The sequence below is a fragment of the Giraffa tippelskirchi genome, chromosome X (assembly GCF_054371585.1).
Source record: "Giraffa tippelskirchi isolate mGirTip1 chromosome X, T2T-mGirTip1v1.2.pri, whole genome shotgun sequence".
NCBI classification, from domain to species: Eukaryota; Metazoa; Chordata; class Mammalia; order Artiodactyla; family Giraffidae; genus Giraffa; species Giraffa tippelskirchi.
In genome coordinates, this window is record NC_137289.1 from 4714647 (window position 1) to 4737837 (window position 23191).

The following is a 23191-nucleotide window of genomic DNA, read 5'->3' on the forward strand; positions in this document are numbered from 1 at the left end:
GGATAAGAGAAGAAGTAAAAGCTGGGCCTGCAGTTAGAGTAAGAATGGCTTCCCACGCTCACCAGTGCCCGACACTGCTCGGCCCGGATCACTCTCTCAAGCACCGCCACCTCCCGATGGGGCATCATGGTGGGTACCTTGAGTTTATAGATGAGACAGCAGCTGAGGGGACTGTTGACGGAACTCAGTGCACATGGGAAACGGTAAATCCAGAAGGAAAGAGGATGAGAGAGGTTGATTTCCAAACCGAATAGAAAGCTGGATTGTGTCTGTTTCTGCAGAGACACTCAGGTGAAAGTGCATTATTTTCCCACTTGTTTCCTAAAACAAAGAGGTGCAAAGTTTCCGCCAGTTGGATTAGCAGTCAAAACCCAATAAAATTTGAGAATATGAAGGCTTTGGTACACAGAATTCAGTGAATTGTACAGCATTTGGAGGACAATAAAACTGTGATGATGAGGTGGCAGGACGTGGATGTGATCTTTCTCGGCAAGGTGGGGGTGGGGCTCTAGGGGTTAGGGTGTTGCTGGGCCACGTGCTGGGGGGCCCAGGCCAGGGAAGCCAGAATGCTCGGAGGGCTGACAGGGGCTCCCAGGAAGCTCATGGAACCCATGGGCCTCTCCCAGCCCCCCAGTCGGTCTGAGGGCCGCCCCCCCCAGTCCTTTCCCTTCAGTCTGTCAGTGAGGTCATTGTTGTGGCTGAACCCACACCGTCCTGTGAGTACCATCATCAGCCCGGTTTCCTTCGAAGGAAACCAAGTTCAGAGCATCCCCCACATCTGAAAAAGGCCTCCTCTTGCTTCTGTGTCTGTCCCCTGTGCTAGCAACATCTTCTTCCAAAGCTGGAAGTTGCATCTTCTCCTGTGTCCGTGGCCTCCCCTTAGGAATCCCTCTGGCCCTCCTGGGTCCTTCCGTCCCCCTGACGTGACATCAGAGGGGTCCCTGTTCCTGGGGCTTGTGCTCTGCTCCATTGCCAAATCTCCTTGTCCTACATCTGGACGGTTCCATCAGCCCCACCGCCTTCCCTGGGCTCCCCGCCACTTCTCTCTGCTCTGAACAGTCCGTGCGCCCTGTTTCAAGTGTGCAGGGACTGCTCCCCCTGGACCTCCCTTGTGCCTCTGACCCAGCCCCTGAGCTTGACGTTCAAAGCCCTTCATGGTTTGGTTCCGTCCATGTTCCTTCTGCTCCCCGCCTGTGGTCCGTGTCCCCAGAAGCCTTTCTGCACAGCCGCACTGACTTCCCTGAGGATGCTCTGCTCTCTCCAGCATCCTGTCCGCTGTGCCCTCTCCTCCCCTAGTAGCTCTCATCCTTTGGGCCTGGGACACCCTCCCAGGCCACCTTCCTGCCCTCCAGCCTGTGGGAGGATGTCTGTCTTGCCTGCTGCCACAGCGCCCTCTGCTGACCCACTGTGCAGCCCATGGCACGGGATGGGGGCTTGCTGGTTTCTGAGAAACCACCCCATCCCATCACTCTGAACTGTCGGCACCCATGGGTGCCTGTGTGTGTGTTTCATCCACTGAAGTGTCCCTGGCCTCTTTGTTGGGGTAGCATCAGGAGGAGCCCTGTGGATGTGGATGTGTGGGGGGTCAATCCCCTGAGAAGCCAGGACTCAGCATCTCCCATCCCCACCCTTTCTGTTAAGCCTCAGCCACTCACACAGGGAAGTAAGTCTGGGAAGGCCAAGCAGAAGCCACTCTGCACACGACACAGGGGGACGCCCCGAGGGACAGCACACAGCTGCTAGGAGGGCCTGACCCCGCCATGGTGCTCGGGGCCTTGCAGTCTCTCCTGCCACCAAACAGGTCCTGGCCTTGGGGACCCTCTGCTTCCCCTGTCTCTGCCCTCCAGTGCCAAGGGTCAGTGTGTTGCGCGGAAACCCCACCTGGCTTGTTGCCAGGGGCTGAGTTTTTGCTCCAGGGTCCTAAGTTTTGTGTCTTGCCTTCAGATGCTGCAGAAGGTCAAGGTAACGACGTGCTCTGACTTACTCATTGTCCCCTTCTGCTTTGGCGTCTGTCCTTCATCGCCCACCCCCCTCCTCCCTCCCCTCCATGCTGCTCTTGTCTCGTTGCCTCGCTCCACCCTATCCCGTTCCCTGGCACCTCACAACCATCTTTACTTTTCCCTGATACACGTGGGCATTTGGGTGTGGCTGTGTCTCAGAGGTGCTGGGGCGGGGGTGGAGGCCTTCTCCAGGACTCAGATACCCACCAGGGGTCATCCCTGGGGAGCAACCAGAGGGCTGCCCATGGACAGAAGACAGTGTGGCGTGTGCCAGCTTGGAATCTGAGCACCCGGTCAGGAGGTCCAGGGTGCCCCTCCATGTGTCTGCTCATCCATTAGCCTTGCTGGCCCAAGTGAGGGCTGACCACACCTGCTAACTAGCCACACGTCCATCTTTCCTGGGCCCACCCGGTGTCCATCTTGAGCCTAGCAAGGCCCAGGGCAGGCAGGAGCCTGAGTGCAGCCCAGGATGGTGGAGTGACTCGCACTGGCGCCTGCTCAGTGGGTTTGTGAGAACCATGGCCCGATTTTCCCACAGCCCCAGGGCTCTGATGAGGTTTCTGGGGATAAGACATGGACTCTTGAGTCTCCCCAAGCAGCAGCAGCAGCAGCAGACGTGGGGATATACTCAGCTTCATAGAGTCCCCAAACTGTGTTTGGACGTAAGTGAGGAGAAAGCCCCCAAACTGACTAGACCAGAGCAGCTGTCAGCGGGTCCTGGCCCTCCACATTGCAGCAGGGACAGACTTCTTCCCTCTGTCTGCAGGAGCCTGTCCAGCTGAGAACCCCTGGGCAGGGCAGCACGTTTGGGTGCCCCAGGGTTCGGGAGTCTGAGTTCATTAAGGGGCTTGGGCTTTTTCACCATAATAGAGGGCTTGGTCAGGAGTTGTCCATCATAGCCAGGGACCCTTTGTTTCTGTGTCAGTCACAAACTCCACCCTTGGCCTTTCGCAGAGGGTCTCAACGCGGACTACGTGAAGGGGGAGAACCTGGAGGCTGTCGTATGTGAGGAGCCCCAAGGTGAGGACTTCCTAGTCACTTTCTGTTGCTGGAGGCCTCCTAATGGCTGGGCCAGCACCAAGCAGAGCTGTGCTGGGAAAGCAGGGGCTCAGAGGTGTCCATTCCTAAAACTTCCAGCCAGAACGATGGGCTGCAGAAGTCAGGGGCCCAGGACTCTACTCTCCCCAGCCAGACTCCAGCCTCCTGACACTGGGCACGCTGGGACCACAGTCAGGGTCGTGTGCACACTGAGGGGCACCCCGTGAGTGAAAACACATGCACTCCCAGCCAAATGCCCACAGAAGCTTGTGGGGAATCTCTAGATGGAGTCCCAGGCCCTTTCTTTCCATTTGAAAACTGCCAAAGGCAAGAAAGAACTTGGGAAATACACAGACCCCATAATGAGAGCCCCTGCCCCCTCCACCCTGTTCTGTGTTCATCAAGCACTTCCTGGGTACGGGAGCGCCAGCCATGACAAGCCGTGTGGCATCAGGCTTCTGGTCCAGGGTGGCCAACCACTCAAGGCAGATGTAACCTGTGGCCCCAGAATGCCAGCAAGGCGGTCAGGAAAGGCTTTGTAGAGAAGAGGGCAGGCTGCTTTCCATCACCTGAGGCCTGGGGGCTTGCAGGTTGGGGTGGGCGTGAAAGACAGGAGCTGGGGTGTGCCTGTCCTGGGATGGGTGCCAAGGTGGCTGCCTGGCAGGGGGAGGGGCACCCCTGGGGATGTGATTGGCAGGGCTCCATGTGGCGGCTTAGAATGGTCTGTGGCAGCACTGCGCTGCCTGGATGCAATAGCCCAGAATTTCAAACATGGGAAGATGGACTCCACAGTAGCAGTCACTGTAGTCATTCTTTTAAACTCTTGGCCACCATCGTGTGAGTATCGCCATGTACCAGGTGCTGTGTTACATGCTTTATTTAAAATACTCCCAGGGACTTCCCTGGGGGTCCAGTGGTTGAGACTCTGTACTTCCAATGGAAGGGATGTAGGTTTGATCCCTGGTTGGGGAACTAAGATCCCTTGTGCCTCAAGGCCAATAAAAAGAATATAAAACAGAAGCAATATTGGAACAGATTCAGTAAAGAACGTCAAAAAAAAAATTCCTTAAAACATTCCTCCCTCCAGAGTTCCCCAGCTGTCTAGTGGTTAGGACTCTGTGCTTTCACTGCTGAGGACCCAAGTTCAATCCCTGGTCAGGGAACTAAGATCCTGAAAAAAAAAAAAAGTCATCCCAGTTGCTCCAGTAGAACCATTCCCAGTTTGGGTGGGTGGTGGTTTAGTCACTAAGTCATGTCCGACTCCTGTGATCCCATGGACTGTAGCCCACCAGGCTCCTCTGTCCATGGGTTTCTCCAGGCAAGAATACTGGAGTGGGCAACCATTCCCTTCTCCAGGGGATCTTCCCGACCCAGGAATCGAACCCAGGTCTCCTGCATATTCCCAGTTTACAGGTGAGGAAATGGAGGCCCAAGTGGTCCCTCTGCAGGGTCCCTCTGCTCCTTCCTTCTCTCTGAGGGCACAGCAGCTGCCAGAGGCCAATCGTCCAGGACAGGCAGGCAGGGAGCCAGGTTTCTGTGCCCAGGGAAGGATGTGGTTGTCTCTCTCTGTCTTCATGTGACTCCCTCCTGACGGGCATCTCGTGTTCCTAGTGAAATACTCGGCCCTGCAGACGCAGTCCGCGGAGCCACCACCCCCCGAGCCGCCGCGGATCTGAGGAGCTGAGGATGCGAGGCCCCGCTCCTCCGGGCAGGCCGTGGGCACACGGGGCCACCACCGGAGACCCAGCTCCTTGTTTCATCTGGACCCACGGCTGCCACACCACTCCTTCGATGTCATTGGCTTCTTGTCTTCCTCAGTTTCCCAGACGTAGCTCTGGGTGTTTGTGAGTCTGGCTCATGTGCCCGCCCTGCCACCGGGCCCCCCAAGAGGCTTGCTGCCCAAATCCAAGGCTGGCCCCTCTGAAAGCCAGGGCCAGCCTCAGGTGCCCAGGGTCGATGCCTCCCTAGGCCACCCTGCCCCCAGGCCTTATCAAGCTGGGGAGGGGGAGACTGAGCAGAGGGAGGGCCAGAGGATGGGCAGGAGTGTGAACCCAGGGCCCTGTGGTCCCCTCCACGCTGTGCTGACTCACCAGGTGGGTTTCTGGAAAGGCTGTGGGCAGGGGACTGGCCGCGAGGAGCACACTGGTGAGCGCCAGGAAACAGTGCGGGCACACACACACCACACCCAGGGGTGTTTTTATTTCCATCCCTCTTTCCACCTCCAGCCCTTATACTGCTGGGCTCCCTGACTTTTCATTTGCTTAAGTGCAAACTTGCATGTCACAGTATCCCTGCCTGGATGTGTAGGAATCTCCTGGATATATGTGTAGGAAGCTGTGGCTCTCAGGCCCAATTCCCCTATGATGCCAGGGCATGGGCGTGGTCTCTAGTCTGACGTTTCAGGAATCTGAAACCTCTGCAGCATTGAGGTTTTTTTTTTTTAATTAATTAGTTTATTTTAGTTGGAGGCTAATTACTTTACAATATACTGGGGCCGTGGAGGGTTGCCCACCCCGCTCCCATGTGTGTTCTTATTTTGGTAGCAGTAGCTGCACGTGACAGAATGAGCATCAGAGCCTGAAGCATGCCCATTGTCTGCCTGAAGATGTCTGTGGGAGGAGGGGAAGGGGCGTGGTCTTGGTGTGGGCACTCATGTGACCGGGGCACGCTCTGGTCATCTGCTGGCCCACCTGTGATGGAGATTGCTTGGGGACCTGGGGGCACTGACTGGAGGGTGCTGTTTGCAGTGGGCTGAAGCCAGGCTGTCTTCCTGGAACTTTTCGTCTGGGCCACGTGTGATCCTGATCCCCCTCGGGCGCTGTTGTCAGGGGCTGAGCTAGAGTCTAGAGCCCCCCACCATCTATGGATGAGTTTGCAGTGTCAGAAAGCGCTTCTGGAAGCCTCATGTGAGTCTGCATCACACGCTACAGGACGGCTGTATGTCGGCTTTTTCACATCCACCAGACAAGGCAACTCGGACTTCTTAGGGAGACAGTTGACAACAGAACAGACCCTGCAGGTCAGACCTCGTGTGCCTCCCTCGTGTGTTCGTGTTATGGAGAGCATGTCATGGGCCCCGCATCACCCCTGTCTGGAGGCTCATGCCAAGCGGGCCAGATTGCGTGTGGCCAGGGGTGAGGAGCATTGAGGAGATGGCAGGAAGTGAGCTGCAGAGGCAGTGCTGGTGAGCTCAGCCTGTTTCCAGCACCTCCCTGGCCTGCCCTCGTGGACTGATGTCCCCAGCCCTGACCGGTGCTGGGCCGGAGGCCACTCTGAAGGACTTTTGCATCGGTAGCCTGCTGTCACCTAAAGAGGATGACATCAGGGCCCCGGAGTTGGGAGGGATCAGAGCAGCACTCATCAAGTTTAGGAGGGCTGCTCACCACCGTTTTCAAGCATTTCAGAGAAAGACACAAGGCAGCACTTATGCGTGGTAAGAGGCTCTCCCGGCCACCGGGAAGTTTGGACGTTTATAGAGAAGTCACAGTCACAGTGGTGACTAGGAAGGTAGCCATGTGGCCTGTGGCATCCTAGGCCTGGCTGGGCACAGCACCCCTGGTGGGCCACCTTGGCTCTGCAGCAAGGTGCATCTTCTGGTGAGACCCTGAAATCCTGTCGGTGATAACAGAGTCAGCACTCTCTGTGGATCCATTTGCTCGGTACCACTGACTTGGGTTAGGAGAGACCCATCGTGCCCGCCCTTGTCTGTCTCAGTGCCCTCTGCATTGAGCCTGGAGCCCAGCACCCAGCTCTGCACTGGTGACTGGGGCATTGCAAGTCACTCAGCCACCCATTTGCAGAGCTCCCATCCTGGGGCCCGGGGCAGGGCACTGATGCTTGGTGATTCTTTGGGGCTCTCGTAGCTGTGTCCACCTGGAAGCTGGATCGACTGGCTCGGGCCCATCCCAGGTGGTTACGGAGGTAGCAAGTATGCTAGAATGGCCAGTTGACCATATCTAATTGCTATCAGCTTAACTGGGGGCGAGGTGGGGGACTTAGTGTTTATAACAACTCTTGAGCTCCTGAAGGATGGAGGCAGGGCACCCTAAGTGTCACCCAGAGAGTGGCACCAGGCCCACTGCCTTGGCTGCTTGGGCGTTAGTCCCAGTTCTCTGAGAAAGCAGCAGTGGAGACCGATGGCAGGATCCCCTATACTTTTTCTGTGCTTGTGTTTGAGTATGAATTGTAAGCTCTCTCGTGTTTGCATTAAACAAAGTGGAACCTAACTGATCCCTGGGTCTGCCGGCGTGAAGGCACTCCCTTTGTTAAGTGATGCTGGTTTTCCTAATTCATTATTATGGAGCCAAAGGCCTTTCTCGAAAGGGTCAGGGTTCTGGCCCTTCCCCTTGTGCTGAGAAGCTGTCAGCCTTCCTGGGGTGGTCCCCTGCATGACGGGGAGCCGAGGCCTGGAGATGTCATGGGGGTGGGGAGGCGCAGAGGCAGGCCCCCGACTCACCACTCCTGAGCCCATAGCTTTTTCTTCTTCAAAGAAAGCCAGTAGCCAGGGTCCACTCTGGTGACATGTGATTGAGCCATAGAAAATGGAACAGGGCCAGGGTGTGCAGGCAGAGTGGTCTGCTGGAGGTGGAGCTGCCCTTGTCACTCCATGAGGAAGATGTGGGGGCCACTGGGAGGGTCTCACAGTGTGATGGCATTTTTGTGCCATACCAACCTTGTAGTAAAGTAGCACCAAGTCCTCTAACCCAAACCCCCATGTGACTCTCCTGTGCAGAAGTTGTGGCCCTCCCAGCCTTGCTGCTCGGTGTCACTGCTGGGGCCCCCACAGCTGCGTGGAGAAGGACAGGGACATCAGGCCTTAGAAGAAGGGGCCTTATATGCAGGGGCCAGCGTGGTTTCATCCAGGCCTTTATAGCTCCCATAAAAGCCAGCACTCCCTCTGGAGACTCTGGGTGGGGACCCTGTGGCTCCTCAGAAGTCTGTCCCATTTAAGCTCTAGGACTCATGGCCTGGAAAGCTGGCCCGGCCTCCTCAGGGCCATACCTGCCTCTCAGGGGGCTCCAGCTCTGTCCTCACATCTTGAGTGTTTTCTTAAGGCGTTGCCAATTTTAGTCAGAGTAGTTAGTTACCCATTACAGCCAACATACTCAAGTCTTAGGATGAATTGCATTTACCACTTAGACAATGAATTAAATCATGTAAGAGTACTTTACATGTATTGACTGTGTTTGACACATAATAAATTTTTGTGTAAGTAAAGTGGGCTTTCCTGGTGGCTCAGATGGTAAAGAATCTGCCTGCCAATGCAGGAGACCCAGGTTTAATCTCTGGGTCGGGAAGATCCAATGGAGAAGGGAATGGCAACTCCCTCCCATGTTCTTGCCTGGAGAATCCCCATGGACAGAGGAGCCTGGTGGGCTACAGTCCATGGGGTCACAAAGACTTGGACATGAATGTTTACTAATTTTCCACAAGGGAAAAATTACCAAAAATACTTAAAGAGAACAAAAAATGAGACCACGGAGCAAACATTATTTTAATTACAGATTGAAATACAGTGCATCAGATGAGGCAAATATCATACTGTACCAGTCTTTAAAAATCTGAACCATAAAGGTTTTACATTCTAGTACACTTAAATAAAACCGAGAAAGAATTGCTTACATAACAAAACTATACTTCAAGTTAAGTTTTAGAAACAGTTCTGTGCTAGGAAGACACAAAGGAAATGATCTATTGCGCTGCTTTGAAACCAAATGGGAGCTTCTAGGGATCCTCCTAGGGCCCAGCACGTGGAGGAGGGAGGGGTGGAGTGGGGCAGCTCCCTGCAGGTGCAACCCTCACCACAGGCTAGCTGACCTTGACTTCTCTGGTTCTCAAAAACATCATCCAGTCCACACCAAGGTTAGTGGTCTTAGTGCAGCAGGGGGATTATGTATAGATATTTCCAAGGGAAAAAATGGGTCCCCATTTTTAAGAAATCCATATATCAATGAATAATCCAGCTTACTCATTCATAAATAAGCTTTTGGCTATTCTGGAAGCAGGAATCAAAAGTTACATCAATTAAAATGCTGTTTAGAAACAAATCCCCCAGATGGTAAAAATGGAGGATTTTTTTTAGGTTATCAAATTACCTAGAATAAATATGATACCTTACAGATACCAGATAATTTTCTATAAGAATCAGAAGGTTCCAAGTTGAAAAACATCTACTCTCTTAAGTGTGTAAAAAAACGTTTAAGAATATTTTCAAAACTAAGGTCAATATGGAGGGCTTTGGGTAGCATCCAGTAATTTGAAACCAACCAGATACTACCATGAAGTTGCACTCAGGTCTCACCCGGTGAGCTCTCCTCCACTCAAAGGCAAGCTTAATTCCTCCAGGGGGATGGGGTCTTGGGGGCTGGCAGGCATGGGCACAGTGCTGGGCACAAGGAAGAGGAGGGCAGAGTGCAAATGTGCAAGACTCTGACTCGCCACCCAGAGCAGCTCAGAGCTCTAGTGCTAGTGGATGGAGCAGCTGATGGTCAATGAATGCCTGCCTAGAGACTCATGGAGTCCTGGAGCCCAGAGACAGAAGCTGTGAGACGGGCAGGAAAAGGCCCGAGACGCTCTGAGACCAGGAAACCGAGAGAGGTGAACACTCTGCTTTTGGCATCCAAAGTCACAGTGCCATGGTGGCTTTAAAGTACCAAAATGCAGTGACAAGAATAAACTGATTTTGAAGGGATCTTGATGAAACGAGAACTATTACTTCAGGCAGCAAGTAACAGGTGAGAGCAGACCCACTTTGACAGTCAGCTGTCAGAGTAGCAAGGGGCAGGGGATAGGCGACTGGGCTGCCTCGGGAGGCAGGTCCCACAGTCAGGGGAGGACAGAACACGTGGCCTGAGGTGACCACATTCAAATGTACCACTTCAGAGTTCGCATAAGCTCAGCTTGACGATTGCTCACCCAGTTCAGTCAAGCAGGTGTCTCCTTGGGTGACTAAACATTAAAAAAAAAGGACATAGGAAAATAAAGGTATGTTTCTCTTTTTAAAAAATACCTTATATGTACACACTGGTAACTGGTGCAGCAGGATCGCTGGCATGGGGAGATGGTGATGGTCTGTCTTCCCCAGCCAAGAGTTAACTGTCAGGCCTCAGGGCTTGGAGCTAAGAGCCGAAAGAGGCCCTGGGGCTGGCAACACAGCCTTTAAAAGGGGGTGGGTTGGTTTTTCACGAGGAGGTCCCACCTTGAGCCTGAACCCTGCATTCCACTCGCCCAAGGATCCCCTACTCGGCCCTGGGCAAGTGCTAGCAGGAGGGAAAGATGTGTTGATGACACAACAGCACTGATGAGAGTGGGGGCCATCCCCTAGCACAGATCCGTCACTGGTGGGAAGCGCCACCCAGACAAGGCGGGCACAGGGCTTCATGAGGAACGTCACAGGAGCCCCGCCTGGGACACAGGGACAGAGGCATCAGACTGACGTGTGCACGGGTGTCACTGAGTGCGATGGCGAGGAGCCCCGCTCTGACGAGGCTGAGGCGCGCGCCGCCACTTCCCGCTGCAGGTCCTCCACCCGCTTCTGCAGCTCTGCACGGACAGCCAGCAGCTCCTTGAGGTTCTGGTGGGTGGGCGTCTGCAGGCAGAGATGCGGGTTAGCCCAGCCCCAGCCTCCTGACCCTCACCTCCCACCTCTGCCCAGGGGCCCAGGGGCCTGCCCCAGGAGCTGTGGCCTGGCTGAGGCACGGGGACTCCGTTCTCCCTCCCAGGGGAGCCAGACCCCCGGAGGGGCCCAGGGCCGGGTGATCCCCTCTGGGCCTCAGCTGCCACTTGGCAGCGTGGACCTCACGTTGCTGACTGAAAACCCTCCCTCCACTGTGAAGCTGTGTTTGGCTTCATGAGTGAGAACAGGTGCAGGCAGAAGGCCCTGGAGAGGGCAGCACTGGGAGAGGGCCTGGGCCCCTGGCCCCTTGTCCGTGTTCACAAAACCTCTGGCAGCCTCACCGGCACCCCTGCCCCGCCTCACCCTCCTGGACCAGAGAGGGATGAGAGGGGCCTTCCTGGGGTGGAGGCCCACCAGCCTGAAGCTTGGGGTCATGGCCCCCACGCTCTCCTGCACTCAGCTCACAAGCTCTCGTCATCACCTGCCACAGCCCTCGTGAATCTCAGCAGACCGGGGCAGGAAGAGTCGCCAGCTGAGGGTGCACAGGGTGGGAGTCTGGGTAGCTTCCCCTTGGCCCCTGTCCACGATCTCCACAGAAGCCACCAGCCTGGGTCCTGAGCCTCAGCCAGGCCCTGAGACACCATGAACACGTTCCAGGGGCTTCTTCCTGCTGCCCTGAAGGTAAGACCCTGACCTTGTGTGGTCTGACCCCAGCCTGCCTCCCCTGCTCACCTCTCACCGGGCCCTGCCCCTACTCCCCTCCTTCATTCTCGAACCTCCAAGGTTTTGACAGATGCCTTGCATTCACTGGGCCTTCTGCCTGGAGCTCTCTCTCCTTAGACCCTTTTCCCTCACACACTGGGCTTCATCCTGTAGGGACTGGCCGGAAGAGCACTTGCTCTGGGTGGGGGGCCTCTCGGAGACCCCACACCTGCTGAGCCTGCATGTTTCATCGTGCCCTCCCCAGAGAGTCTGGGAGCTGTCTCATCAGGGATGTGAGTAGTGATCACCCTGGTGGAGGAAGAGGGGAAGCAGGGGACAGATGAGAAAGAGACTGGACTGAGAGTGAGTGACCAGAGGCATGAGCACACGAGAGAGATTCGAGACAGAGGGACAGGGACAACAGGGAGAGGCAATTTGGCTAGGTGCGGTGGGGGAGGCACCCAGGTGTCTCGGACACAGTAGGGTGCTTGGGAAGCAGCCCAGAAGAGGCTCGGAGCTAACTCCTGACTTTGGCCCCAGGAAGGAGGGAGGGGGCAGTAATGTGGGAGTCTGATGGCGGAAACCCCCCAAACAAGGAAAGTTGCCTTAGTTGCTGATTCCAGAGGCCTCTGGGGGGGTGGGCAAAGCTCCTCTCTTAGCCTTGGGCCCACTTGGTATGTCCCTGCTGTGGGGGACTTGATTCCACTTGCTTTGCAATCAAGCAGCCATTACTAACCACCCACCATCGGGGTCAGAGAGAGGAGACCATACGGGTGAGCACACAGCTTCACACCTGCCCATGCCGAGACACTCATCTTACGTCTTCATGCAGCCTTTCGTTGTTTTCTCATCCACTGTGTTCATTTGCAATAAAGCAGAGAAAATGCCCATCTAGGAGCCAGTCACCCAGTGGTGCCATGTGTGAGATGAAAGCCAAACGGGTCCCAAAGGAAATAACATACAAGATGTCTGCAGGGCCCTCCTTCTCAGAGCAAAGAGGCCAATGGGCTTGTCCCCCCGCCTCCCCTCTGTCTGGCCCGGCTCCCTGCCCCCTCACTGGACACCAGCCTTCCTGCTGATGCCTCTGCCGGTCTCCATGGCCACCCACCTTGTTCCTGAACTGAGCTGCTCGAGGGAGCTTCCTGCAACCCCCAGGGTGGCTCCCGCAGCCCCCAGGATCAAGTCCAAAGGCCTGGACCTGCACACCTTTCTGGCCTCCAACATCACCAAGGCCTGGCCCACTCCCCGACCTGCTCCGGGCCCAGCCTGGAGGCCCTCCGCCATGGGACTGTCACGGCACGGACTCAGGCTGCGCTAGTTGGGAGTCGCATGAGGTGTGGGTGTCACCCACAGAGGGGAGGGGCCGGGTCTGGGAGCCATGCTTCTGCGGCAGTCTTTTGAAGGCCACGGCCAACTGTTAAGTGTCCACATGCCGTGGAACTAGTAAGAGGGGTGCTTGTTCATATAGGCATGAGCATAGCACTGATGGCTTGCTGGCCACGACATTGAAAACCTGTATTTACAATACTGACCACTGACGTTGTCTAACTATACTGTTAGGTTTTGTGGGAAAAGGGCTGAGACTATCTCCCTGGTTTCAGATATTCTTAATAAAAGAACATTTACAACTCTTAATAAAAGTTGGTGTGTTTACTATTCAAAACATACATTCAACCCAGGATCTGGGTGTTTGATAGGTAGAAATGTGCTCCAGCCCCAGTGGTGCTCAGTGTGTCTGCGCCAGTGTGGACACGCCGGCTGCCCTCGTTGCTCAAGCGCAGGAAGCAGCTAGTGGCCCTGTGTCCGTGTTAGACGTTTGCCTCATGCATGGTGACAGAAGCTGGGCCCTCAGATGGGGTGCAGGGGAGGGGCAGAAAAAGTTCTCAGGGCATCGCCTGCCAGCATGGTGAGAGGCCAAGGGAAGGGGAAGCATTCTGGGGAAACAGGAGGCGAGTGGGGAGCCAACGAGTGAGCAGGAAGCAGTAACTTAACAACACTTCATCAGCTCTGTGCCTTCATATAATTCTACACCATCATCTTTCCTTGGGCAGAAAGATACACTTTTTTTGAAACGAGAAAAACATACCTGAGGCCTCATTCGTGGATTCCATCGCACGTAATAGTTTACCCATAATTCCAAATGACTCAGACTAGCAACAGGATAGAGGACGTGGTTCTCATAATTCACAAAGAAGGGATTAGAAAATTCATCCAGCTGGCTATTGATATATGACCATAAAGATACAGTCTTTGTAGATACATCCTGAAAACCAAACAAGGAATACAGTGAAAAAAAAATTCAACTTTCCTTCATATCCTCAAGAGCTTGTATCATATAGAGAAAAGGACTTGAATAATGAAGTGAGTTCAAATGATAAAAATCAGGAACATTTATTAAGCCCCACCCCACCCCACTGTGTGCATGACCTAGAGGTGGGCCTGTCTCAAAAACATACTGCTGAGTGAGATGACGTCTGGAGACTGTGACTGTGTGAAGGCAGAACGAGAACTTTCTACCAATTGCAGGATGATGGTGCCCATATTTAACAATATATTTTCTATTCTTTTTGCAGCTTGCTCTTGTGACCTTTAATATTAAGAACCATAGGTAGAATTTACAGATAAGATTCCTTTCACTGGAAAATCATGACTATCTGGGGGTAAAGCCTTATATAGAGAACGTATCAGTAAATTATAGATCCCCACCTCTCAATTTTACAGTACATTGTCAAAATGAGAAAATGGTGAGGCCAGGAGTGCTTTCCACCAATCTGCTGACTACTCCCCAAGTTATCTAGACAGAGGAGATTCAATTAGGACTGTTTCATATTTTATATTTTGTATTTATAAGAAATACCAGCAATATTTCAAGGAACCCCAAAGAGCCAAAACAATCTTGGAAGAAGAGAACAAATGTGGAAATCTCACACTTCCCAATTTCCAAACTTACTGCAAAGCCACAGTAATCCATACAGGTGGTATCGGCATAGGATGGATAGACATCAATGAAGTAGAATAGAGAGTACAGAGACAAACTCACGTTTATGGTCAACTGATTTTCAACAAGGATTCCAAGAAAATTCGATGGGAGACTGTTTCAACAAACAGTGCTAAGAAAACTGGATAAAGGTTCGATGCATGGGACAGGGTACTCAGGGCTGGTGCACTGGGATGACCCTGAGGGATGGGATGGGGAGGGAGGGGGGAGGGGGGTTCAGGATGGGGAACACATGTACACTCATGGCTGATTCATGTGAATGTATGGCAAAAACCACAATATTGTAAAGTAATTAGCCTCCAATTAAAAAAAAAAAACAAACAAACTGGATAACCACATGCAAAAAAAATGAACCCTTACCTCCTGCCACATACAAAAAGCAACTAAAAATGGATTATATACCTAAACATAAAAGCTAAAACTACAAAATGCGTAGAAGAAAACACAGGCTTAAATTTTCATGACCTTGGGGTTAGGCAATGAAATCTTTGATAAGCTAGACTTCATCAAAATTAAAAACTTGTGTGTTTCAAATGACACTACCAAAAACGTGAAATGACACTGCACAGAATAGAACAAAATATTTGCAAACTGTATCTGATAAGGGACTTGTACATATGAAGAACACATAAGAAACTCTTTTCACTCAACAATAAAAAGACATGTGTGCATACTGAGTCATGTCTGAGTCTTTGTGACCCCATGGACTGTAGCCCACCAGGCTCCTCTGTGGAAGGGATTCTCCAGGCAAGAATACTGGAGTGGATTGTCACGCCCTCCTCACAGATAACTCAAAAATGGGCAAAGGATCTGAAGAAACATTTGTGCACAGATATATACAGATGGCCAATAAGTACATGAAAAGATACTCAGTATCATTAGTCATCAGAGAAACACACATGAAAATCATTATGAAATACTCCTTCACACCCACTGGGATGGCTAGAATCAAAAAGATAAACAATAACAAGTGTCTACAAAGATGTGAAAACAGGACCCTAAGACATTGCTTAGGGTAAATGTAAAATGTGGCAACTACTTTGGAAAAACAGTCTGGTGGTTCCTCAAAGGGTTAAGCATAGAGTTCCTGGGCGTCTACCCAACAGAAGTAAAAGCATATGTCCTCACAGAACCTTGAACATGAACATTCATAGCAGCAGTATTTGCAAGAACCCAAAGTAGAAACAACCCAAATGTCTATCTGCTAATGACTGGATAAACAAGTGGTGGTCTCTCTATACAGTGGAATATTATTCACTCAAAAAAGGGGATGAGACACTGGTGTATGCTAATTATCCATGATCCTTGAGAACAGTATGCTTAGTGAAATAAGCCAGACACATGAAGACAAATAATGTATGATTCAGTTTATATGAAATGTCCAGAAGAGGTGAATCCGTAGAGATGGAAAGCAGATTAGTGGTTGCTGGGGCTGGGGGGGAGGGGGACTGGGGAGTGTCTGCTAATGGGTATGGGATTTCTTTTTGAGGGGGGTAAGAATTTTATGAAATTAGATGGTGGTGATGATTACACACTGAATACACGAAAAACCACTGAATGGTCCACTTTAAAGGGATTAATTGTATGGTATGTAAATTATATCTCAAGAGAGGTGATTTTTTAGAGAGTACATTTTGATTTTTTTAAAAAAAGATAAGGCTAAAAGAGTTTAAATTCGGCATATGAACTATATTCTTCTGTTGATTTTTTTTTCTTTAAAACCAGCTTTATTGAGATAAGTCACATGCCATTGAATTCAGTCCTTTTAAATTCCTATAGGCCTGTAGGAATGTGGATTTTATCCTGATGTCAGTGGGAAGCCACAGGGAGGTTTCAGGCAGAGGCCAGGAACGTGATGGGATTGAAGTTGGGGAACGCCCATCTGGTTGCTGTGTTTAGATTGAGTGTGGAGGTCAGAAATGGAGGGAGCCAAGCTCATTTCTGGGTAGCTGCCTTAGTCCAGATGCAAGACTGGGGATAGGGGGGCTTCAACACGCTTGGAGCAGTGAGAAGCGGCCAGATTACAAATCCATCCTGGGGACCGGGCTGCCAGCACTCACTGAGGGACTGAATGTGGCAGCTGGGGTGGATGGGCAGAGGTGGTACTGAGTGGGATGCAAAAGAGAGGAACAGGAAAACAGCATTTAGATCCCTGAGATGGACGAAGTCACCTAGAGAGAGAACAAGAGGAGGACCAGGGCCTGTTCAGGTGACTCCAAGTTTAGAGATGGATTAAAAGAGAAAAGACTGAATGGGGAAGGCCAGCAAGGTGGGGGAGAACCACAGAGGGTGTGGGGTGAGGGAGTCGTCAGCTGTGGGGAGGCTGCTAAGAGAGGGGAAGGTGGGCACCGGGGACATGCTCTTTTCTCCTAAGTTCTCAAATATTCTACCAGGCAGAAGTCCTTTTCTCTGAACCAGAGGACACTCTTGAAACTTCCTTCTCCCAATGCTTCCTCACTTTGGATCATCTCTGTCTTTTATCCCTAAGTGAGGAGAAAAGGAAGAGGTAAATCTAACGGAGAAGCTTGATGGAAAGCAAGTTGAGCTTGCTACCTTGAGAGAAGGGGCTAGAAAATTAGACACGTGCACTGGGGCTGGTGAACCCTGGGAGGGCATTTAGTGCCAGTCCTCCATTTACAGACAACAGAGGGTGAGACCCAGTGTCCTCTCCATTCAGCCCCCCTTCTACAGTGGCATGTAAGGGACAAGGCCCTCCAGCAGTCAGGAAAGCCAGGGGATATAATACACTTACCTCTTTGAGTCGTTGCTGTTCACAGTTGCACAAGAAAGTCCCAAAGAGACAACTATAAAGGTGATCCAAAATTGTAATCAAGAAGAGTTCATTAAACTCGAATGCTGAAGGAAACTTAAATGGAGAGAGAAATAAGGTTTAGTTTTGAAGTTCAAATTCTAGAACAAACTGGTTAAAGGCTGCTAAGCTACAACTTGGAATATAGTTAAAGATGAAAAGGAAAACTGGCCCATGTAGAACTTAATTAGCTATAGTTTCCAGTTCAAGCTTATAGGTCTGGCAGAGAAACAACCTGAAGCAACAAAAACTGGTGTGCTTTTCAGTGCCTAAGAAAGCTTATGGGGCTTCCATTTCTTGCCACGATGATAGAAGAGCCTGCATTCACCCTTCTGCCAGAAACTAGAGAGCAGGACACTTGGCAGGGCCATGGGACTGTGATGACTCCCTGGCCTAGAATGGAAACCAGCGAGGTAAGTCCTACTGTTGTCCTAGCTTCCCATTTGGGGGCACATTCTAAGTGAAGAAAGTGGGGGGGGGGTCCCAGGGAAGCAATTCAAGAAGAAATACAATGTCTTGGCAGTATATAATGTAAAAGGGGTAACACCACATGACCAAGTGAGGTTTGTCTCAGGAATGCAAGGCTGGTTTAAGATTTGAAGATCAAGGTTACTAAAAAAATCTATTATAGTAATTCACTATATTGTGGCTCAGCTGGTAAAGAATCCGCCTGCAAAGTGGGAGACCTGGGTTCAATCCCTGGGTTGGGAAGATCCCCTGGAGAAGGGAAAGGCTACCCACTCCAGTATTCTGACCTGGAGAATTCCATGGACTAATAAGTCCATGGAGTCGCAAAGAGTTGGACACGACTGAGCGACTTTCACTTTCACTATACTAACAGAATATGGAAGAAAACCACATGATCCTCTCAGCTGCCATCTTAGCTTATTCTTCATGGGGCTTAGCACAATTCCAGCAAAGAATGACCACTGCCAATAGGTTCTATCAAGTAGCTGACATTTAGTAGCCATGATAGAGATGCTCTGCAAATGGTAACAACAGTCCTAGCAACAGGTAGGTACTGGGAGCTGACCTTGTACCAGAATTCTAATTTAAAAACATACTGAAATATTCATCACCTATTCAATGAAGCAAGGCCAGTTAGAACAAAACCAAATAGAACTACCCAGCATATTTTTGTGTGTCAGTGTACTTTAAAGATCTATTCCCTAATCAAGAGATGTTTGCACACTATCGCAACTAATTATGTCATCTGTAGAGTGACAACCAGGGTCACCGATAGAAAGTTTATTTTTGAAGCTTATCTTTAGTACTTTACTAGGCCAGAGACAAGCTTCTCAATTAGAAACAATGGTCAACACAGGACTATCCAGACTCCATCAAAAATTGTTATTTTCCTCACTAGGCAAGCAGAAATTCTGCTCAGCTGCCCTAGATTAAGACTTGCCTTTCTCTACATTAAGGACTGCTCTCAGAGAAACACACAACTCTCTTCTAGGGAGCCCCATCAAAATACCACTTCTTTAGAAACCTCTGGAAACTGCTATGGATATTGTTCTAATGTTCTTGGAGGAACTAAATCAATGATGAACTACATCAAATAAATCAGGCCGAAATACTAAATATATCTCCTGGTTAATAGTGTCTCAGTCTTTAAGGTCACTCCTCGCAACTCTGTAAATGGCCTCACGTTCCAAATGGCTATCTTTTAAAAGGCCAAATACATTGTGTCAATTCTTCCTAGTATTTTTCCATGCAGCTTGGTTATATTCTATTAATAAGTTAGTGGCACCAAGAAATTTATGAATTTTAAGCAAAATACAAGTTATGTATATTCTGAAGCTTTATTAAAGGATAAAAATGGAGGGCCTGTATTTCATTTTCAAACATTAAAAAATATACATTTACCAATAGCACAGCAGAGCTTCTATTGACTTATTTTTGAAGCCATATGAGTCTTTATTCCTAACCCTGAGCCTGCAATCTGGATCTGGGAACTTGGTTCAGGGTGTTCTGTTGCCACCAAATGCAAGCCTTACTCTGGTCAAGTGGGTGGGGAACAGGTGTGGGAGGTTAGGGTGGGTGGGCTCAGCCCACGCCCTTCAGCACCTACATCTACTCAGGTTAGCTCAGGAGTGCTCTTCACTTCCAAAGGGCACGGTGGTGGGAAACATTTCATCAGCGGAAGTACTGACCTCTAGAGTAATAACAAATAAAAGAGTAAGCCTCTGGGATTCACAGTTGTTTTGGCTTCTCCTGGAAGCTATACTATATACTTTAAAAACTGTGGTATCAAAACCCCCATAGAAATCCATAATGAAATTCTGCACCTCTTGAAGGACAAAAACATCAACAATGATTAAACTGATCTGAAAGGGTAAAAAAGTCTGTTCAACTGGGGTTATTGCAGAATGTCTTTGAGACTGTTGTCAAGAGTCCTTCAATTACTTTTTCCCTCAATTCCTTTGATATCAGTTTGTGCACACAGACTAGCTCATTTTATTCTGAGGTGTCTAAAAACGTTACACTGACATAGCTGATTTAGCAGTAGGAAACCTAAAAATAAGTCAATCTTGTCACATTAATGCAACTTTTCTAACAAGCTGCATACCTCATTCACTTGTGACTTTAGATAATGATAGACTGATCATTGGTGTGTCTCACTCTAACAATGTTATTTTAAAAGAAATTAATTATACGCATTTCATGGACAGAATCTTAAAGCTGTAAAAGGCATCTGAAATCTTCTAACCCAAACCCCTCATTTTCTTAAAAATCCAGTAAACATTACAGAAATTATATAGATTAGATGTGAAAATAGGTACTAAGCAATATGAATAATGGAAGTCACTTTGAAGATGTCTCACATACACTCTCTGTCTAGGCTTTTGGGAGGAATAAGCTACTTCACATTCACAAAATTTGGGCTGATCCCTTCAGAAACATCAGAATTATCTTCTGTGTTCAACTGTCTTATGTAATTTTTCTAAAATGTATTTCGGAGAAGGCAATGGCACCCCACTCCAGTACTCTTGCCTGGAAAATCCCATGGACGGAGAAGCCAGGTAGGCTACAGTCCATGGGGTCGCTAAGAGTCAGACACGACTGAGCGACTTCACTTTCACTTTTCCCTTTCATGCACTGGAGAAGGAAATGACAACCCACTCCAGTATTCTTGCCTGGAGAAGCCCAGGGACGGCGGAGCCTGGTGGGCTGCTGTCTGTGGGGTCGCACAGTCAGGCACGACTGAAGCGACTTAGCAGCAGCAGCAGCAGTCTTAACGTGAATGTAACCATCATCTATTTTTGTTGCTGACTTGGCATCAATACAAACAGCAAGTACATGGCACTACAAAACAGTCAGACTTCAGGCCAGCCTCCATGCCTTTTGAGTATGTGTTTGCCATTACCTGTTACTCATACCATCGGGTGCCTACCTCTGAGACCAGCCCTCTTTCCATGCCCCAGCCCTCTAGCTAATGGGTGCTTTGAATCAGCTGGGAACTGGCACTTAGATAAGGCAAGAGCCCAGTCAGCTTGGGGAAGCTAGCTTTAAAACAATCAACCTCAGTATGCTGTTCTAAGGGAGGGCCTGAGGACTCTGTGAAATCTACTTTGGCTGCTTAGAACGCCACTCCACTGCAATTTTTCTCGAATTGCCATTCTCTCGTGATCCCTGCTACTCTAGCAGCACAGCCTGGGAGCTTGTTGGGAATGCAGAGTCTCAGGCTCTTCCTTGGACTCACGAATCAGAACTGCGTTTTGGTAAGACTTCCAGGGGATCTGTGTACACCATGAAAGTTGAGCAGAATCCCTGGAGGGCTTCTGAAACAGAGTGCTGCCCACCACCCAGTGTCACAGTTCTGGGGCAGGGCCTGAAAACCTGCATCTCTCAGTACCCGGGAGGCTGAGGCTACTGGCCTCGGGACTGCATCCAGAATCACTCGTTGGCATCCCTGGTCCTCTCAGAAGCACCTGGGGGACTTTTAAGCAGCACACACACCTAGGCCTCTGCCCAGGCCCAAAGAAGGGTCTCCAGGGCTGGGGCTCAAGCAAGCGCATCTTTGCTAGGAGACAGTCCTCTCCATGTGCCTGAAGCCGCCAAGGCCAGACCTCCAGCTCAACAGGAAGGCGAGAGCCCAGGCCATGCCCTACCATCCTCTCTTCCCCATGATCCCATCTAAGCAGGTGCTCAGGAGGGCTCTGCCTTTTGCTTGCTCTCTCCCTCCCCTCAGTCTCTCTCACCGCATCTCTGCCTCTATTTCTGTTTCCCTCGTTTCTCTCTCTTCGGCACGCTGGCCTCGCTCTCTGACTGATTCCAGGTCCATTTCTCTGGCACCACGTCCTATGATGAGGATCAGATCCTAAGCTCGGGTTCTGATGTTGGAGATGAGGGAAGAAACAGCACATGCCTTCTGGCCGAGTAGCTTGGGGAAGGGGGACCCCTGCATGGGTAATGAGTGACAGGACACTCGGCAGCCTCCCATCTGCCCCTGGTCCTGGGACACTCCCTTCCCTCCACACTGAGGGGTGGGAAGGGCTGTGGCCTGGGGCTGGGTATAGAGGGTCCTGGATTCCCTGGTCTCCGCCCCTTTGTTCAGTCACATCCCCATTTCCAACACCTGGGAATCTTCCAGCACCTGCTTGGCAGGGGTCCGCACGTGCTCACCCTGACAGAGGGGGCAGGTGAAAGAAAAAGAAGGACGGAGGGCAGGGGCAGCTGCTGGACAGCATGACCGACAAAAAACCATATGCATGACAAAAGCACCTTTTGGTATAAAGTTGGTTGTTTCCAATTTTCTGCTTATATTTCTAAGTCATTAGAATCAAACTGAGTTAAATAACAAAAGGGGTCATATTTAATACACACACATGCAATCTTCACTTTGAATGAACATGAAATTAAAGTTTGTCTTCAACTTTACGATTATGTTTGGATCAGGGTATAAAGGTCAGAAATGGACTTGAAACCTCTCACCTGTCTCGTCATTTGCCAGACACAGTCAATAAACTGAAGGAATATAGGGGATCGGTCAGCATCTGCATGGTTGTCATTGCCATGGCCCACTCGCTGAAGAGAATCAAGAGGTTAAACAATTTAATGTATGCCATGGTCCTCTCAGAAGTCACTTTAAATTGCCTGGTGGCAAGAAGCATGTCTCTTTTATATGTCTCAAGGCCCAGCAGAATTCCTGGCACATAAAAGGCTCTCAGAAATGTTCATTGCACTGAATTGACTTCCACTACTTTTAGGAAACAAAATTTCAGTTTACATGTTGATTGTCTTATAATTTTGCTTTAATATAGTTGAGATCAACAACTTATAAGCAAATGGCCAGTCAACTTTGCACTCCAAGTGACGGGGTCAACCCCAGCCACCACACCGAGTGCTCCGTGTCAGCCTGGGATGGCAATTAGCAGCTTACAGAGCACATTATGATGGTCATTTTCTCCACAAGTGTAGTTTATCTCCCCCATTTTTCACAAATGTCAGAAAGTCTGAGAATGAAAATAATGATTAACAATCTACAAGCTTAAGCCAATTCTGCATGACTCAGAGAACCTCAAAATCTCACTCTTGAAATGCGAATGGGAGTCCTCGCAGCAGGCCAGGGTAGTATCTCTGAATTTTTATTCTTCCAGTTTTAAGATATAATTGACATCCAGCATTGTATGTCATACTTTAAGATATTTTTGAAGATGTTAATAGATTCATATTAAAAGGTAAAACATAATTTCAAACACATAAACAGGACTGACAAAAACACTGGAAGTGTCAACTTAAAGACCACCCAGGAGTGAGCATTCTAACAGAAACTTCAAGTAATTTGGTGACTAAGCAAAAGGATGAGAAAGTTATGAAGATACAAGGCAATCACCACATAGGAAGAGTGACAAATACTGGGCCTATGAAACCGCCACCAGGAAAGAAAGAAAAAGAAATGACCAAATCAACAATGAACATCTCAGAGGAAGAGATGCCTTCTTTTTTTAAAAAGACATTTTAATTGTAAGTGAAATATGCATATGAAACTTACCATTGTAACCATTTTAAGTGTATAGTTTAGT

General features: G+C 50.0%; 2 protein-coding genes across 14 annotated transcripts in view; one reads left to right on the plus strand and one right to left on the minus strand.

Annotated features, from left to right (window-relative positions):
- The window catches only part of CD99L2 (CD99 molecule like 2), a 90834-nt gene extending 82579 nt beyond the window's left edge, over positions 1 to 8255 (plus strand). For 4 of the 5 annotated variants that reach the window (XM_081564613.1, XM_081564614.1, XM_081564618.1 and 1 more), the window contains 2 exons: positions 2955 to 3020; positions 4650 to 8255. In XM_081564613.1, the coding sequence (XP_081420739.1) occupies positions 2955 to 3020; positions 4650 to 4714 (131 nt within the window). In that variant the 3' untranslated portion in view covers positions 4715 to 8255. The remainder of the gene's footprint in view (positions 1 to 2954; positions 3021 to 4649) is intronic. The other variant, XM_081564615.1, reaches the window with a different exon arrangement.
- Positions 8256 to 8508: 253 nt separating this feature from the next.
- MTMR1 (myotubularin related protein 1) overlaps positions 8509 to 23191 on the minus strand; it is a 60019-nt gene continuing 45336 nt past the window's right edge. For all 9 annotated transcript variants that reach the window (XM_081564608.1, XM_081564604.1, XM_081564605.1 and 6 more), the window contains 4 exons: positions 22101 to 22193; positions 17106 to 17219; positions 13442 to 13618; positions 8509 to 10626 (listed from right to left, as the gene is read on the minus strand). In XM_081564608.1, coding sequence (XP_081420734.1) covers positions 10465 to 10626; positions 13442 to 13618; positions 17106 to 17219; positions 22101 to 22193 — 546 coding nt within the window. In that variant the 3' untranslated portion in view covers positions 8509 to 10464. The remainder of the gene's footprint in view (positions 10627 to 13441; positions 13619 to 17105; positions 17220 to 22100; positions 22194 to 23191) is intronic.